We start from the raw sequence: 16893 nt of genomic DNA, 5'->3' as shown, positions 1-16893 counted from the left end.
TTTCAGGGCAGGGGAATGGTGGCTCTTTTAAAGAGCAGCAGGGGAATAAGAGCTTGAAGTGCAAAAGCCAAAAATCCCGGTGCCCTGGGACTAACTAGCAGGTTTGCTAGCAGGGGAGGGCAGCGGAGAGCCGGAGGAGAGCCCAGAGGACTCTGGATGGATGGAAGACGTGGGGAAGAACTGGGATGGGTTCTGCTTCAAGCCCCGCTCCCAGTGAGCTGGAGCGCGGACTGTCACCATGGGCAGCATGCTGAAGCATCAGCCCAGGAGCTGCAGAGGCATGTCCCCTGGGGAAACGTGTGCTGCTCCACTGTGGTGGAGTGCCAGGGCTTGCCGTGTGCTCTGAGTGGAGCACCTGGACACCAGGATGGCTTGGGAAGTCCAAGCGACAATTTTTGTTGGAGCAGTGGGTGGCCAAGAGGGACATCATCTGGTGCTCAGCACGAAAGGGCAGCCCTTTGCACAAAGTGAGCACCTGGTACCACCAAAGTGGCCCCATGGAAGGGTGTTGGCAGAGCTGCCCAGATGGGAATAGTCCGAGCAGTCATCTGACAGGCACCAGCTGTACTTCACATCACCAACAGATAGTGAGGTAGTGCTTGGTGCCTGAGCACTGCTCCCCATTTCCCCTCCCTGCTGTGGTGAGCACCAACGCCAGGCTCCACGGGCTGGGAGAGAGACCTCTCCTTCCGTCCCCCTGCATGGGGCGTCGGAGAAGTCCCATTTCAGCTGGGCTGTAGGTCCCAAGTGACGGGCCGATCTGGAGCTGGTGGCCACCCATACACGAATAACTGGGTCTGCAGGGCACCGTAGGGGGCTGTGCCCCCTCTCCTGCCTCACCTGACTGCTTCCTGGTGCCGTGAAACACTGATGCCCTGTTCCCAGGCGTGTACACTGCCACGATGGCCACCCGCAGCCCATCGCACGTTGCACAGGCCCTCACACGTGTGCCTTTGCACAAGTAAGCTGTGGCCTGGACCCTAGTGTCTGGGGTGCCAAGTCCTGGCAGGGCAGAGGGCTGTGCCTGGGAGCGCACGTGGGCACGGGGAGCTGAGCCAGGATCCGCCCCCCCGCAGCGGTCAGGCTGCTCAGGCCTCCTCACACATCTCAGACACCCCTCAAGGGTCCCAGACATGGCTGCACCCCATGTGGCCCCCACTAGACCCAGTCCCCAGAGCCAAGCTGCCCCCTGAATGCAATGGGCCACTGCTTTGGGGACCATGACCCCCAAACACTGCCAGGCTCCGACAACACCTTCCTGGGGCGAGATGGAGGGATGGTCCTCGTGCCAAAGGAGTTCGTCAAGGACCTTGGGCAAGGCAAGGCTACGGGAGGGTCGTCTCCTTTTGCTCGCTTGCAAACATCCCCGTGGTGGAGGGAAAGCGGAAAGCCTGAGAGGAAGGCCTCAGCCTGCGAAAGGCAGAAGTTGGCAGCTTTGAGAGGGCCTCTGAAACGACATTGCTCTGCAGCAGACTAACAGCCGCATCCCTCTGGCCTGTTCCTCCATTTTCCTCTTTAATTCTTATTGAGGGAAGGTCTCCACAAGTGTCTGGCCGATGACATGCGTTCACACGATCTTCCCCCGCACCTGCACCTGATAAATGCAGGTGTATCCTGGTTTTCCCCAGTTGCTCTCTATGACAAGTTTCAAAAACCGAAAGGCTCCGGGGATCCCATTCTGCAAAGAAACCACGGCAAAAAGCAGCGTCACTCCTGGGGTGCAAAGAGTGAGAGCAGGCTCCGCGCGTCTTCCCCTGCCAGCCCGGCCCCTGCTCCAGCACCAGCTCCCGCCCTGGCCGGAGAGGCAGCTTCTCCCTCCATCCCTTCTCCCACCCAGGTGGCAAAGGACCCCTGTGCCCGGGCAGAGCAAACGCCCGGCCTCAGAGAGCATGGCGGGCAGCTGTGGAAACCCGAGGCTCGCTGGTGCTGGGGAAGCGGGGCCCGGGGGAAGTCCTGCTGCCGGGGCAAGGTGCTGGGCGTCCTCCCTGCCACTGCCTGCCCGGCGGGTGCAGCCAGGCAGCTCTGGGGACCCAGGCGGCGGTGGGGCCAACGCGGCCCTTGTTCTGCTTTTGCCGCCCTGCCGGATGCCACTCTGCCTCCCGATCCTGCCAGTGTTTCTCTCATCCAGGGTCGGGCCCCTGCCCCAGCACGGACCGCCCACAGTCCGTTGCTGGCAAACTGCCGTTTCTGCCCTGGCCTCTTGCCCACACGCGCTCACTGTACCTGCAGCGGGAAGGTCTGGGTCAGCTCTTTCTGCACGGCGTAGGTGAATGCCCCCAGCAGAGTTCCTTCCTCGCCTTCCTCATCCAGTCCCTTGGAGATAAAGCACAGGGAGCAGGTCAGGCTCGACCCGACCACAGGGAAACACTCATGCCAGATCCGCACCCAGCTCCCGCAGCTCCAGCGTGGTCTGGTGCAGGATGCGGCGGGGCTGAGCCTCCTCCTGGTGTGTTGCTCAGGGCTCCGGAGGTGCTGGGCCAAAACGCACTGAGCAAGTCTTAGGAGGGGTGACGCCACCCCACATGTCCCTCGAAATGTCCCCTCAGGGAACGGCAGGGCTTGGGAGCACACGAATCTCGGCAGATGCGCAGAGAGCAGCAGGTTTTTCCCCGTGGCCAGATCTCAGCCCCCAGTGCCCAGCAGAGACTTACAGAGACAGTGAAATCTCGGGGAGCACTACTGGCAGTCCCCAGCGGAGAGACTCTCTTTTGGGTGTGCTGTACGGTGATGGCCATCGGTCGTATTTGTGTGGGCAACCGGATTAACACCTCGCTCCGAGACCCTTGGAAAGGCCAGCAGTATCCTGGGGAAGCATCCGGCTGAAAGCAGAGGGCAAGAGCAATGAACGCGAGGGCGTGATGGGGCCCGCTGCGCTCCCGCGCAGCCAGAAGCACAGGCGGCACTGCGCCTGTAGGCTGGGCTTGTGCTCAAAATGAACGGCGTGTTGGGAAGTCAACAGAAGCGCCCGGCCGTCTTCCCGGCCCGGAAAGTGGAAAACAGCCAGCCAGTGGGAAACATCTGACGCCCTGCACCGGAGTCAGGGCTTTCAAGAAACCTCTCTTTTTGGCCAGCAGCTCTGCAGCCTCCCCCCACCCTCCACTGCCCCATCGGGAAAGGGACAATCAGAGCTGTGGCAGGGAAACGGGGTCCTGAGGGAGAAGTTCCTTCCCCCAGCAGTGACCAGGGATGGTGGGCATGAAGCTCAGCTCAGCTCAGCCCCTTCTGAGGGCACCTGCTCTTTTCTAGGGAGCCAAGCCCTGTATCCAAACCTCAGGTGTCAGGCACCGGACCAGTGCTGTGGCCTTCAGCAATACTGCTGGCCTGAGGGGAGACGCCCCAGGGCTTGCCCCCAACCTGATAAGAGGTGAGAGGAGCAGCACTGACCGTTTCTGCTACTGTACCTGCACAAAAGTATCCAGAAGCGGGGGAGCACACAGGAACCAAAACACCCTGCAGACCCACGCAGAGCTGCTGGATGATCTCTGCAGGTCAATGGCTGCCCCTGAAGGGAGAAGAGAGCAGCTGACTGCAAGAGGCCCCAGGCTCAGAGGACCTGGTGGCTGCAGGTGACTTCTAAGGCTGCCTGCCAGCTCTGCACACAGCACCGCGCCCTTGGAGGTGCCTCAGGAAAAGGAGGGGATCCCTGTGCCTGGTGATGGCCTTTCTCTCCCAGCCGCACAAAGAGAAGGTCTGCGCGTCCTGGGAGACAGCAAGCCCCAACGGGAAGGGCAGCAGACCCAAGCCGAGGCTGCTTGTCCCACTGTGTGGACGACCACAAGGACGAAGCAAAGGACGACCTAGGCGCTCGCTTTTGTTCCCCAGGAAAGTTCCGTGGAGTGGGAGAGGGCAGAAATGCTGTCAGGGCCATGGCCGGAGCTCCAGCGAGGGTCCTGAAGGCAGGGCTGGGGTGAGGCCAAGGGAGCCGCTCGGCCGTAATTGTGCTCCTGGGCCCTGTGGTTTCCTCCCATCTCCCCATGCTTTGGAGAGCAGCATCTGCAGCGCAGCCTCCTTTTGGGAGTGCTAAGCAGGAGCCCAGTGCGATGAGAGCCCTGCCTGCCTGCGTCCGTCCGTCCGTACATGCGCTTTTCATACCTGCCCAGTCAGACGTCTCTCTGGGTGCAGACACTGCCTTTTTAATTTGCTGAACTTCCTGGGAAAGACAGAAGGGAACAGGGGAAACGGCCACGTCAGACCAGGCCAAGAGAAGCGGAGAAGCTCCACCAGCAGCCCCTGGCAAGGGATGAGTGTGTGGGCTGAGCAGGAAAAGCCCACCAAGTGGCCCAGGAAGGGCCTTGTGCCGGGCCCTGCTCGTCCCAGCCCTCTTTCCCAAAGTGCAGGATCACCTTCTTCATAGTGCGGATCTCAGCAGCCAGGCGCGCCACCTCATCCCTCAGCTGTTGCATCTCTTGGGCTTGTTCCCCTCACACAGCGAGCGTGTTCCTGCAGACACCGGGAAAGCACATCTTGTCAGAGAGCTGCCCAGCCCTTCCCGGAGCCTCCAAGCTCGGCAGGAGCAGAGGCAGAGGTGCTCAAGCCCTCTTGTCTTTCCCTGGTTTGCGAGTGCTTCCCTTCCCCTCCAGGTTTAGCAAAAGGCCCAGGCAGGAGCAAAAAGCACAAGCCCTGGGTGTTGTGCAAGTGAGTGCAAATAGCACGGGCTCATCTGCCGCTACCCCACCAAACGTGCTGCAGGTCAGGAGAGAGGAGAGGGCTCTTACCGCAGCGAGCTCAGGTCGGCTGCAGGCTGCCCCAGCAGCACCTGAAAGGGAAAGGCTCCCCGTTTGAGTCCCAGAGCTGCCCAGCCTTTCCAGAGCCGGCGGCTCTAGGAAGGCTCGGCAGAAGTTGCTGCTGATTCTCTGGGTCACTGCTTGGAAACGGAGCACTGGGCCATTTACCCACCCAGCCGCCCAGCCACCACCAGCCGTGCTCCTGTGCAGGACCTTCCTGTCCCACCGACCTGTGGCACATTCTTTGCCCACAGCATCCACAGGAGCAGCGAGGTCCCGCAGCAGGCACCAGCTGTAATTCACATCACCGAGAGAGAGTCAGTTGGCTGGAGTTTCTAACAAACTCTAACAAACTCTGTAGTCATGCGGTCTTTTCCCACACCAGGGTGGCAAGAGGCTGGCTGAGGACACGGGGAAGGGGTGCAGAGAGAGGTTGCAGCTCCAAGCAGGGACCCTCTCCCTGGGCCTTGGGGCTCTGCACAGCCCTGGCTGCCGGGGCACGCTTGGCACCCCACAGCTCTGCCCCATTTCCCCCACATGGAGCCAGCATCTCGTGACCTCCCAGACCCGCAAAGCTGGGAGGTTGGAAGGGCCCCACAGGCGCCCCACCACCTCTGCCTCATGCTGAAGCTCGCACCCTGTACCTCTGCTGACAGTCCACAAATTCTCACCGAAAGTAGCTAGGCTCATCAAGAAGAGGATTGTGAAGAGCCTCTCCTTTTTCAGGGTGCTCTTCCTGAAAAAGAAGGAATCCTGGTGTTAGCAGTGCTCAAGGGCAGAGCCCTGCTCAGGGGGACTTTCTCTGACAAGCTGAGGAGCAGCCATCTTGGAGAAGCCAGGGGCTCTCCTTGTGGGGAGCACTGCCATCCTCCCCCTGCTCACCCTGACCCACCAGCACCCACTGTCTCCGTGTCCAGACACGTGGCGTACTCACAGGGAGGAGATGCTTAGGCTGAGGCGTCTCTGGAGGGAGAACATGGCCATTGCCAGGCTGTCAGCAATGCTGAAGACCAACCCTGGGCAAAGAAATGGGAGAAAATCCTGAGGACCCTTTCTGAGGATGCCCGACAGGGAGCGTGCCAGACACCTGCGGGGAGGCGGGTGCTGGTCCTACGCACTCCCTCCCCGTGGGGCAGGGCCAGGGCCAGCGTTATGCCCTGGAGAGGAGGGGTGCTGGCTGCACCCTGGGAGCCGGGGAGCAGGATCCCCTCGCAGGCAGGGCGCTGACGGCGTGCCTGGGGAGGAAGGGTGGAGGAGGCTTTGGCCTCTCGACCTCCTCAGTATTGGGGTACCCCATAGTTCCTAGAGTATCCCACAACGACACGGGCGTGGCAGCCAGCTCCACACGGTCACGTAGGGGAGGTGGCCCCAGGCCTCCCTCGGGGCAGGATGACGCTGGTTCTGCAGGGCCGTGGGTCCCAAGCACGGGGTGAAAGGCAATGCTGAACTTACCCTCATTTTCTGCAGCACTGCAGCATGCAGGCCCTTGCTGTCTGGTGCCCTGGGCCTCTTGAGGTCTTGCCGGGTTGCTGCTGGCTCCTCTCCTTGGCAGGGCAGCCCTTTGTGCTCTTGGAGGAGCCTTTCTCCTCCTCATGCTGGTGAGAAATGAAGCTCTCCTGGAAGCTTATGTGCCCTCCTTCAGCTGTAGGAGTGCTGCCTGTCCGGGCAGATCTCCTCCTGGAGATATCCGGGAGCAGAACACCCCCCACAGGCACACAGCCACCAGCACACTGCAAGCTCCTTCCAGGCCCACAGCTTGTGGCCCACAGTGCCCGACCTCAAAGAGGCCTGGCCCCGCACAGTGTGAGGTCATGACTGTGACATTGATGTAGAAGGTACAGTTTGTTCTGTTTGTAATTTCGAACATTGCATACTGTTCTGTTCGTTTCTGTAATTTTAAAACAATGAAGATTTGATGCTTAAAAAATTAGGTGTTGTGTTTGCAGGTGTGTAGTATTGTTAGACTCTAGTAAAGATTAAGCTTAAAATCAAGAACCATAAATGAAGGTGATCCAGACGCGGCTCGGAGACAAACCTCGACCTTATAAGGGAAGAAAGGAACAGGTTCACAAAGAGCTCGCTACCCTGCCGACCACCAGAGACCACTTGAGACCCTCAAGAAGACCCCAAAGACTTTAGTGCGCGTGTGTCTAGGATGATGTAATATTATAATTAGTTCTCAGAAATTCAATGAATATGTAAAAGAGAAACTTAAAAGATGCATGAGAAGCATGGATATAAGCAGAAAGGTGATGAGACCAGGTGTGCTTGATTTGTGGCCAGTCCACCAAGCACCCAGGCCTGAATAAAACAATATCTCTCCTGAGCGTGTGGAATTGGTTACTTGCACGCCGGGCACGAATCCGCTTTTCAGACAACAACATCACAAACAGAGCTACAGCGGGGTAGGGGTGCAGAGAGAGACCCTGCTGCCCCTTTGGCGCTGTGTTTTGCATTTGTGACTAGACAGTGTTGAAAACACACCAGGGTTTTAGCTGGTGCTGAACAGCGCTTGCAGAGCGCCAAGGCTTCCCCTGTTTCATAGAATCATAGAAACATAGAATAGTTTGGGTTGGAAGGGACATTTAAAGGTCATCTAGTCCAACCCCGCTGCCGTAGGCACGGACATCTTCAACCAGATCCGGTTGCTCAGAGCCCCGTCCAACCTGACCTGGAATGTTTCCAGGGATGGGGCATCTACCACCTCTCTGGGCAACCTCTTCCAGTGTTTCACCACCCTCACTGTAAAAAATTTCTTCCTTATATCTAGGCTGAATCTGCCCTCGTTTAGTTTAAAACCATTCCCCCTTGTCCTGTCGCAACAGGCCCTGCTCAGAAGTGTGCCGCCATCTTTCTTACAAGCCCCCTTTAAGTAATGATAGGCCGCCATAAGGTCTCCCCAAAGCCTTCTCTTCTTCAGGCTGAATAACCCCAGCTCTCTCAGCCTTTCTTCACAGCAGAGGCATTCCATCCCCCTGATCTTTTTTGTGGCCCTCCTCTGGACCCGCTTCAACAGGTCCATGTCTTTCTTGTGCTGAGGACTCCAGAGCTGGACACGCTACTCCAGGGGGGGTCTCACCAGAGCAGAGCAGAGGGGCAGAATCTCCTCCCTCGACAGAGGGTTTCTCTCTGTGTGTCCCCAAGCGAGTAGGCAGAGGCTGGGCGAGAGGAGGGACCACAGCAGGAACAGCCAACCCAAATTGACCAAAGGGGTACTCCATGCCATGTAACCTCATGCTCTGCAGTAAAGCCTGGGCCTTTGGTCTTTCCAGAGTAGCCATTGCCTGGGGACTGGCTGGGCATCAGTCTGCTGGGGTCAACCCACCACAGCCTGTTTAGAGAAAGGAGGGTGTTTGCTGTGTGTTTTGTAGTCTCCTGGGGGACCAGGAAGGTCCCTGCATGGGGGCACAGGGCTAGGGAGGATCCCAAGCATGGCCCCCTGCCTTTCCCCTGCCTGGGCAGGGCCAGCCCTGCCAGACGGGGAGGTCCCGTGGGGCAAGGAGGGGGCGCTGGCTCTGGGTGACAGGGGCTGGGGCTGCGTGGGGCTTTGCCTTGCTCAGCCCCTCTGGCTCCACATCGTCATGGGGAGCTCTGGCCGCCAAAGTGGCCTCAGGCAGGTGCCAAGGGGCTGCTGCATGCCTCCATCCTCAACAAGGGGCATGAGCACCCTGGGCACCGCAACGGCTCCTTCTGGGACGAGCCAGCTTGCAGAGCCTTGCCAGGTTGTGATGAGAGTGAGCAGCTAGGAGAGGATACAGACCGAGCCCTGCTGTGCGCTGTCTCCATGCCACGCGAGTGAAGAGAGGGGGGACCCGCCGATGCAGAGGCCCTGGCCAGAAGACAGGCCTTGGAAAGCCTCTCAGCAGATGTCCCTGCCGCAGCTCCTGCACTGGCCACAGTCCCTCCACCTAGTCTGCTGCCCGTCGTTGCCCAGGCACCTGCGCTGCTCCAGACACCCTCACCCAGTGTATTGGTGTATTGGGTGTCCGTGTCCGGGTGTTGGCAGAGGCGGGACTGCCGAGGGAGCCTCTGTGGGCTGAAGTCGGGACTGCCCCATGCCACACACGACCAGTCCCAGCCAGCTCCAACGGACCCATTGCAGGAGACAGCTGAGCACATCCTATGTGAGACATATCCCAGGGGTGAATAGTGGGTCCACTCCTGTTTAACATCTTCATTAATGATCTGGATGATGGGGCAGAGTGTGCCCTCAGCAAGTTTGCTGATGACACAGAACTGGGAGGAGAGGCTGATGCACCAGAGGTCATGCTGCCCTCCAGAGGGACCTCAACAGGCAGGAGAAATGGGCTGACAGAAGCATCATGAAGTTCATCAAGGACCGAAGGGCGAAGGGCAAAGTCCTGCACCTGAGGGGGGAACAACCCCATGCACCAGTACGTGCTGGTGTTCCTGTTCATGTTCAACACCAGTTGAACATGAGCCAGTAGTGTGCCCTTGCGGCAAAGGCAGCGAATGCACTGCAATAGGAGGAGTGCTACCAGCAGGTCGAGGGAGGTGATCCTTGCCCTCTCCTCAGCACTGGTGAGGTCACACCTGGAGTGCTGTGTCCAGTTCTGGACTCCCCAGTACAAAAGAGACATGGACATACGCCAGTGAAGGGCCAGTAAGATGTTGAAGGGACTGGAGCATCTCTCCTATGAGGAAAGGCTGAGACAGCTGGGACGGTTCAGCCTAGGGAGGAGAAGGCTCAGGGAGGACCTCATCAATGTATAGAAATACCTGAAGGGAGGGTTCAACGGAGGCAGAGCCAGGCTTTTCTCAGTGGTGCCCAGTGACAGGACCACAGACAATGGGCACAGACTGAAACACAGGAGGTGCCCTCTGAAGATCAGGAAACACTTTTTTACCATGAGGGTGACTGAGCCCTGGCACAGGTTGCCCAGAGAGGTTGTAGAGTCTCCTACCTTGGAGATATTCAAAAGCCGTCTAGACATGGTCCTGGGCAACCGGCTCTGGGTGGCCCTGCTGGAGCAGGGGCGGTGGCCTGGGTGATGTGCAAAGGTCCTTTCCAATCTCAGTCACTCTATGATTCTAAGCTTACAGCTGTCCTCTTGCAGACAGTTGAGCAGATGCTTTTCTTCCCACCGCTACTGACAGAGACTTCCATGGAAAATGATGCTTGCACAAATGCCACCCCACCTCCTTGCCAACAGAGGACGGTGGAAGTGAGGGGCAGTAGCCCACCAGTCTCCCCCACCCCGTCCCGTGAATCACCTTGACAACAATGTAATTGTGCACCTGAACTTGCCTATTTCCACGTTACATTCAAAGGCAAATGAGGAAAGCAAGGTGGACGGAGAGCAGAGGTATCCAAGCTTTCCCCACAAAGCCGCACCCACTGGAGTGTGAGGGACATTACCCTGGTCTTCAGGCCTCCTATTGCTATCCTTAGCAGAGTAACAGGGGTGATGGTGGAACCGTCAGCTGGAGGCTTCAGAGACGACGTCAGTCTGCGATGAACGGGTGTAGGTGCATACCCTTGTGTACTGGCTGTTGAGGACATAGAGCTGAACGGGGCAAGTCTCCCCGGGACAAAGACAGATGTTTGTGTGTACAGCATTCAGCTGGGAGCTGGCTGTGTGCTGGAGTTTCAGGGCAGGGGAATGGTGGCTCTTTTAAAGAGCAGCAGGGGAATAAGAGCTTGAAGTGCAAAAGCCAAAAATCCCGGTGCCCTGGGACTGACTAGCAGGTTTGCTAGCAGGGGAGGGCAGCGGAGAGCCGGAGGAGAGCCCAGAGGACTCTGGATGGATGGAAGACATGTGGGGAAGAACTGGGATGGGTCCTGCTTCAAGCCCCTCTCCCAGTGAGCCGGAGCCCGGACTGTCACCATGGGCAGCATGCTGAAGCATCAGCCCAGGAGCTGCAGAGGCATGTCCCCTGGGGAAACGTGTGCTGCTCCGCTGTGGTGGAGTGCCAGGGCTTGCCGTGTGCTCTGAGTGGAGCACCTGGACACCAGGATGGCTTGGGAAGTCCAAGCGACAATTTTTGTTGGAGCAGTGGGTGGCCAAGAGGGACATCATCTGGTGCTCAGCACGAAAGGGCAGCCCTTTGCACAAAGTGAGCACCTGGTACCACCAAAGTGGCCCCATGGAAGGGTGTTGGCAGAGCTGCCCAGATGGGAATAGTCCGAGCAGTCATCTGACAGGCACCAGCTGTACTTCACATCACCAACAGATAGTGAGGTAGTGCTTGGTGCCTGAGCACTGCTCCCCATTTCCCCTCCCTGCTGTGGTGAGCACCAACGCCAGGCTCCACGGGCTGGGAGGGAGACCTCTCCTTCCGTCCCCCTGCATGGTGCGTCGGAGAAGTCCCATTTCAGCTGGGCTGTAGGTCCCAAGTGATGGGCAGATCTGGAGCTGGTGGCCTGTAGATCCCAAGTGACGGGCCGATCTGGAGCTGGTGGCCGCCCATACACGAATAACTGGGTCTGCAGGGCACCGTAGGGGGCTGTGCCCCCTCTCCTGCCTCACCTGACTGCTTCCTGGTGCCGTGAAACACTGATGCCCTGTTCCCAGGCGTGTACACTGCCACGATGGCCACCCGCAGCCCATCGCACGTTGCACAGGCCCTCACACGTGTGCCTTTGCACAAGTAAGCTGTGGCCTGGACCCTAGTGTCTGGGGTGCCAAGTCCTGGCAGGGCAGAGGGCTGTGCCTGGGAGCACACGTGGGCACGGGGAGCTGAGCCAGGATCCGCCCCCCCGCAGCGGTCAGGCTGCTCAGGCCTCCTCACACATCTCAGACACCCCTCAAGGGTCCCAGACATGGCTGCACCCCATGTGGCCCCCACTAGACCCAGTCCCCAGAGCCAAGCTGCCCCCTGAATGCAATGGGCCACTGCTTTGGGGACCATGACCCCCAAACACTGCCAGGCTCCGACAACACCTTCCTGGGGCGAGATGGAGGGATGGTCCTCGTGCCAAAGGAGTTCGTCAAGGACCTTGGGCAAGGCAAGGCTACGGGAGGGTCGTCTCCTTTTGCTCGCTTGCAAACATCCCCGTGGTGGAGGGAAAGCGGAAAGCCTGAGAGGAAGGCCTCAGCCTGCGAAAGGCAGAAGTTGGCAGCTTTGAGAGGGCCTCTGAAACGACATTGCTCTGCAGCAGACTAACAGCCGCATCCCTCTGGCCTGTTCCTCCATTTTCCTCTTTAATTCTTATTGAGGGAAGGTCTCCACAAGTGTCTGGCCGATGACATGCGTTCACACGATCTTCCCCCGCACCTGCACCTGATAAATGCAGGTGTATCCTGGTTTTCCCCAGTTGCTCTCTATGACAAGTTTCAAAAACCGAAAGGCTCCGGGGATCCCATTCTGCAAAGAAACCACGGCAAAAAGCAGCGTCACTCCTGGGGTGCAAAGAGTGAGAGCAGGCTCCGCGCGTCTTCCCCTGCCAGCCCGGCCCCTGCTCCAGCACCAGCTCCCGCCCTGGCCGGAGAGGCAGCTTCTCCCTCCATCCCTTCTCCCACCCAGGTGGCAAAGGACCCCTGTGCCCGGGCAGAGCAAACGCCCGGCCTCAGAGAGCATGGCGGGCAGCTGTGGAAACCCGAGGCTCGCTGGTGCTGGGGAAGCGGGGCCCGGGGGAAGTCCTGCTGCCGGGGCAAGGTGCTGGGCGTCCTCCCTGCCACTGCCTGCCCGGGCAGCTCTGGGGACCCAGGCGGCGGTGGGGCCAACGCGGCCCTTGTTCTGCTTTTGCCGCCCTGCCGGATGCCACTCTGCCTCCCGATCCTGCCAGTGTTTCTCTCATCCAGGGTCGGGCCCCTGCCCCAGCACGGACCGCCCACAGTCCGTTGCTGGCAAACTGCCGTTTCTGCCCTGGCCTCTTGCCCACACGCGCTCACTGTACCTGCAGCGGGAAGGTCTGGGTCAGCTCTTTCTGCACGGCGTAGGTGAATGTCCCCAGCAGAGTTCCTTCCTCGCCTTCCTCATCCAGTCCCTTGGAGATAAAGCACAGGGAGCAGGTCAGGCTCGACCCGACCACAGGGAAACACTCATGCCAGATCCGCACCCAGCTCCCGCAGCTCCAGCGTGGTCTGGTGCAGGATGCGGCGGGGCTGAGCCTCCTCCTGGTGTGTTGCTCAGGGCTCCGGAGGTGCTGGGCCAAAACGCACTGAGCAAGTCTTAGGAGGGGTGACGCCACCCCACATGTCCCTCGAAATGTCCCCTCAGGGAACGGCAGGGCTTGGGAGCACACGAATCTCGGCAGATGCGCAGAGAGCAGCAGGTTTTTCCCCGTGGCCAGATCTCAGCCCCCAGTGCCCAGCAGAGACTTACAGAGACAGTGAAATCTCGGGGAGCACTACTGGCAGTCCCCAGCGGAGAGACTCTCTTTCGGGTGTGCTGTACGGTGATGGCCATCGGTCGTATTTGTGTGGGCAACCGGATTAACACCTCGCTCCGAGACCCTTGGAAAGGCCAGCAGTATCCTGGGGAAGCATCCGGCTGAAAGCAGAGGGCAAGAGCAATGAACGCGAGGGCGTGATGGGGCCCGCTGCGCTCCCGCGCAGCCAGAAGCACAGGCGGCACTGCGCCTGTGGGCTGGGCTTGTGCTCAAAATGAACGGCGTGTTGGGAAGTCAACAGAAGCGCCCGGCCGTCTTCCCGGCCCGGAAAGAGGAAAACAGCCAGCCAGTGGGAAACATCTGACGCCCTGCACCAGAGTCAGGGCTTTCAAGAAACCTCTCTTTTTGGCCCGCAGCTCTGCAGCCTCCCCCCACCCTCCACTGCCCCATCGGGAAAGGGACAATCAGAGCTGTGGCAGGGAAACGGGGTCCTGAGGGAGAAGCTCCTTCACCCAGCAGTGACCAGGGATGGTGGGCATGAAGCTCAGCTCAGCCCCTTCTGAGGGCACCTGCTCTTTTCTAGGGAGCCAAGCCCTGTATCCAAACCTCAGGTGTCAGGCACCGGACCAGTGCTGTGGCCTTCAGCAATACTGCTGGCCTGAGGGGAGACGCCCCAGGGCTTGCCCCCAACCTGATAAGAGGTGAGAGGAGCAGCACTGACCGTTTCTGCTACTGTACCTGCACAAAAGTATCCAGAAGCGGGGGAGCACACAGGAACCAAAACACCCTGCAGAGCCACGCAGAGCTGCTGGATGATCTCTGCAGGTCAATGGCTGCCCCTGAAGGGAGAAGAGAGCAGCTGACTGCAAGAGGCCCCAGGCTCAGAGGACCTGGTGGCTGCAGGTGACTTCTAAGGCTGCCTGCCAGCTATGCACACAGCACCGCGCCCTTGGAGGTGCCTCAGGAAAAGGAGGGGATCCTTGTGCCTGGTGATGGCCTTTCTCTCCCAGCCGCACAAAGAGAAGGTCTGCGGGTCCTGGGAGACAGCAAGCCCCCACGGGAAGGGCAGCAGACCCAAGCCGAGGCTGCTTGTCCCACTGTGTGGACGACCACAAGGACGAAGCAAAGGACGACCTAGGCGCTCGCTTTTGTTCCCCAGGAAAGTTCCGTGGAGTGGGAGAGGGCAGAAATGCTGTCAGGGCCATGGCCAGAGCTCCAGCGAGGGTCCTGAAGGCAGGGCTGGGGTGAGGCCAAGGGAGCCGCTCGGCCGTAATTGTGCTCCTGGGCCCTGTGGTTTCCTCCCATCTCCCCATGCTTTGGAGAGCAGCATCTGCAGCGCAGCCTCCTTTTGGGAGTGCTAAGCAGGAGCCCAGTGCGATGAGAGCCCTGCCTGCCTGCGTCCATCCGTCCGTACCTGCGCTTTTCAGAGCCCAGTCAGACGTCTCTCTGGGTGCAGACACTGCCTTTTTAATTTGCTGAACTTCCTGGGAAAGACAGAAGGGAACAGGGGAAACGGCCACGTCAGACCAGGCCAAGAGAAGCGGAGAAGCTCCACCAGCAGCCCCTGGCAAGGGATGAGTGTGTGGGCTGAGCAGGAAAAGCCCACCAAGTGGCCCAGGAAGGGCCTTGTGCCGGGCCCTGCTCGTCCCAGCCCTCTTTCCCAAAGTGCAGGATCACCTTCTTCATAGTGCGGATCTCAGCAGCCAGGCGCGCCACCTCATCCCTCAGCTGGTTTTTTTTTAGAAAAAGAGGTTTTTGTCATGTTTTTGAGGAATCAAAGGAATGTAGCTTTCTGTGTGTGAGAAATTTGTGGCCGACTGCAGCCCTGATCTGGGATATGACAGAAAAGAGATTAGGTCTTGCGCAGCTGAAATTCTATTCTGTGATGCACTGAGTGGAACTAAGGGAAAACTGTGAGTGGGAGGAAGGTAAAGAACATACATCTCATCATATCCCCTCCCACCTAATAAACCTATGTCCAATCGTCGCACAAAAATTCTTAAAACATTCTTGATAATCGGTCGTTTGTTTTCCTGCTTGTAAACAATTGAATTCAGACGAATCTCTGCACAATTCCTTTGAGTTTCAGAATTTGGAGAGTATTTTGGAATTCCAGAGCAAACAGTGCCAAATTCATGATAATATATAATGGAAAAGGAGTCTGACACTTACTGTTCCCTATTTTCAGGGAACAATTTTGTCTCCTTTAATTTCCTTCATTCTCAGGCCTTTTAGACCTAGTTACAGGATACTAGTTAAATAACAGTTTGCTATGAGGTTGTGGATGCATGATGTGATAGAGGATCGACACTCCCACTGAAATCAAGAGGGTCTTCTGTGAAGACAGCTGTGTAAAATACTTCCAGGTGCTGCTCCTGGAGCTATGGAAGTTTTCCACTGCATTGTCTGAAATCCGTATCAGTGAACCTATTAGAAAATGTCTAGTCCAATACGTCTAGTTCAAATGAACTCTCTGCTCTGGTTTGTTTCTCTTCCTTTGTGTACTCCCCTGCTCTCCCATACCCGTATTTTTAGTTCTGTTGGTCTCATCCTTCTGCTGTAACTTCCGATGACTTGCTATCATCTGTTAACAATTTGCAAGTATCTGTTTCATGTCAAGGCATGTGAAAACAAAACCAGGAAAACAGTCCTCAAAACTGATTCACTCCATCGGCAGCCAGAATGTCCTTGTGTAACTGAGGTAAGATACTTCTGAAAACAATCACTGGCAGATAGACTGAAAAACACTAATTGGCTGGTATAATTTAAGTATACCTGTAATGAGAGCTATATCTGTCATAAAAGTATCTAATGACATAGAAGAGGGATTTCCTTCCCCTGGGGATGCTGGCAGCTTGTTGTCCTGGGAGTTCAAGGATTTCTGAAGTCAGGACAAAGATTTTTATTAGCTGCCCAGAGGTGCCACAGAGAGGCTGAATGGCAGGTTGTAGATGTATAAATGTTGTGATCTGGACAGTCATTACAATTTAATCTCATAATGTAAAGCTGTTACTGGTTTGCCTTTAATACTTAGGAAAGATGTTTATTTTCATGAAAGTAATGGTTGGAGAACGTGACAGTCTCCTGATACTTTAATCGCTTGTTGAGATAAATAATACAGAAAAGGTCATTACAGAAATTTCTGAGCTCTGCTTTCTGCTAATGTATGAGGCCTCCAAGTGTCCAAAAAGATAATGCTGTTTTCTAAATTTCTGTTGGTTCACATATCTCCCAAGTATTTTCACACAGGCTTAGAAACACAGCTATGTAACCTCTGTTTTACATTAATTTACTATCTTTTGCTATTAGCTGTTTTTTGAGATTTGTCTAAACAATCTGCGATGAGTGCTTTTTATAGGATTAAAGCAGGACTCCTTCATTACAGACTATAAATATATCTCAAAAAAAAAAGACTGGGAAGACAGAAATGTTTTGCAAACAACTAAAATACTGTATTTGATCATTATTAACTTGTAACTGTGCAGCCCTGTAATAAAGTGTTGCCATTGCTCGTAACAGGCCATAAGCCTCGTACTGAGTTTCCGAGGCCTCAGGACTGGAGCTTGTCAGACTTGCTCTGTCTGAACATTTTTTGGTCTGCTTGCAGCTTTGCTTTGCTTCATTTAACTGTGACAGCAGTTTCTCCAGTTGACGAGTTTTCTATAGCTAATTTATTTTTCTTTTTTGCATGGTAGTTTTAAATAGGTAATACTAACAAGCAGTTGTGCTGTGTAGAATGATATTTATGACTCTAATATGATAAGGTAATGTAGAGAAATGCAGGTCTGGTAAAATACCAGAGCCTTGAGAAGTGAGGACTTGGGATACAGCGTACATGGGATGATAAGAGATGGAGCACAGGGTTGGCACTGG

At 56.8% G+C, this 16893-nt stretch overlaps 1 protein-coding gene and 1 long non-coding RNA gene across 2 annotated transcripts; both read right to left on the bottom strand.

Moving 5' to 3' along the window:
- Positions 1–5400: 5400 nt before the first annotated feature.
- LOC142075449 (uncharacterized) lies at positions 5401–6228 on the bottom strand. Its single transcript, XR_012670885.1, has 3 exons — positions 6177–6228; positions 5659–5740; positions 5401–5460 (listed from the first exon to the last, which is right to left on the bottom strand). It is a non-coding gene; the product is annotated as an uncharacterized LOC142075449 (long non-coding RNA).
- A 5640-nt stretch (positions 6229–11868) lies between these two features.
- Positions 11869–14121, bottom strand: LOC142075648 (sperm-associated antigen 4 protein-like). Its single transcript, XM_075137315.1, has 4 exons — positions 13759–14121; positions 13014–13181; positions 12586–12675; positions 11869–12053 (listed from the first exon to the last, which is right to left on the bottom strand). The coding sequence occupies exons 2-4, from the start codon at positions 13095–13097 to the stop codon at positions 11943–11945; spliced, it is 285 nt and encodes a 94-aa protein (XP_074993416.1). The 5' UTR covers positions 13098–13181; positions 13759–14121; the 3' UTR covers positions 11869–11942.
- Positions 14122–16893: the final 2772 nt, after the last annotated feature.

This window comes from Calonectris borealis, chromosome Z (genome assembly GCF_964195595.1).
Source record: "Calonectris borealis chromosome Z, bCalBor7.hap1.2, whole genome shotgun sequence".
Classification (NCBI taxonomy): Eukaryota; Metazoa; Chordata; class Aves; order Procellariiformes; family Procellariidae; genus Calonectris; species Calonectris borealis.
The sequence above is the reverse complement of the archived record's forward strand: the minus strand, read 5'-3'. Positions and strand labels throughout refer to the sequence as shown.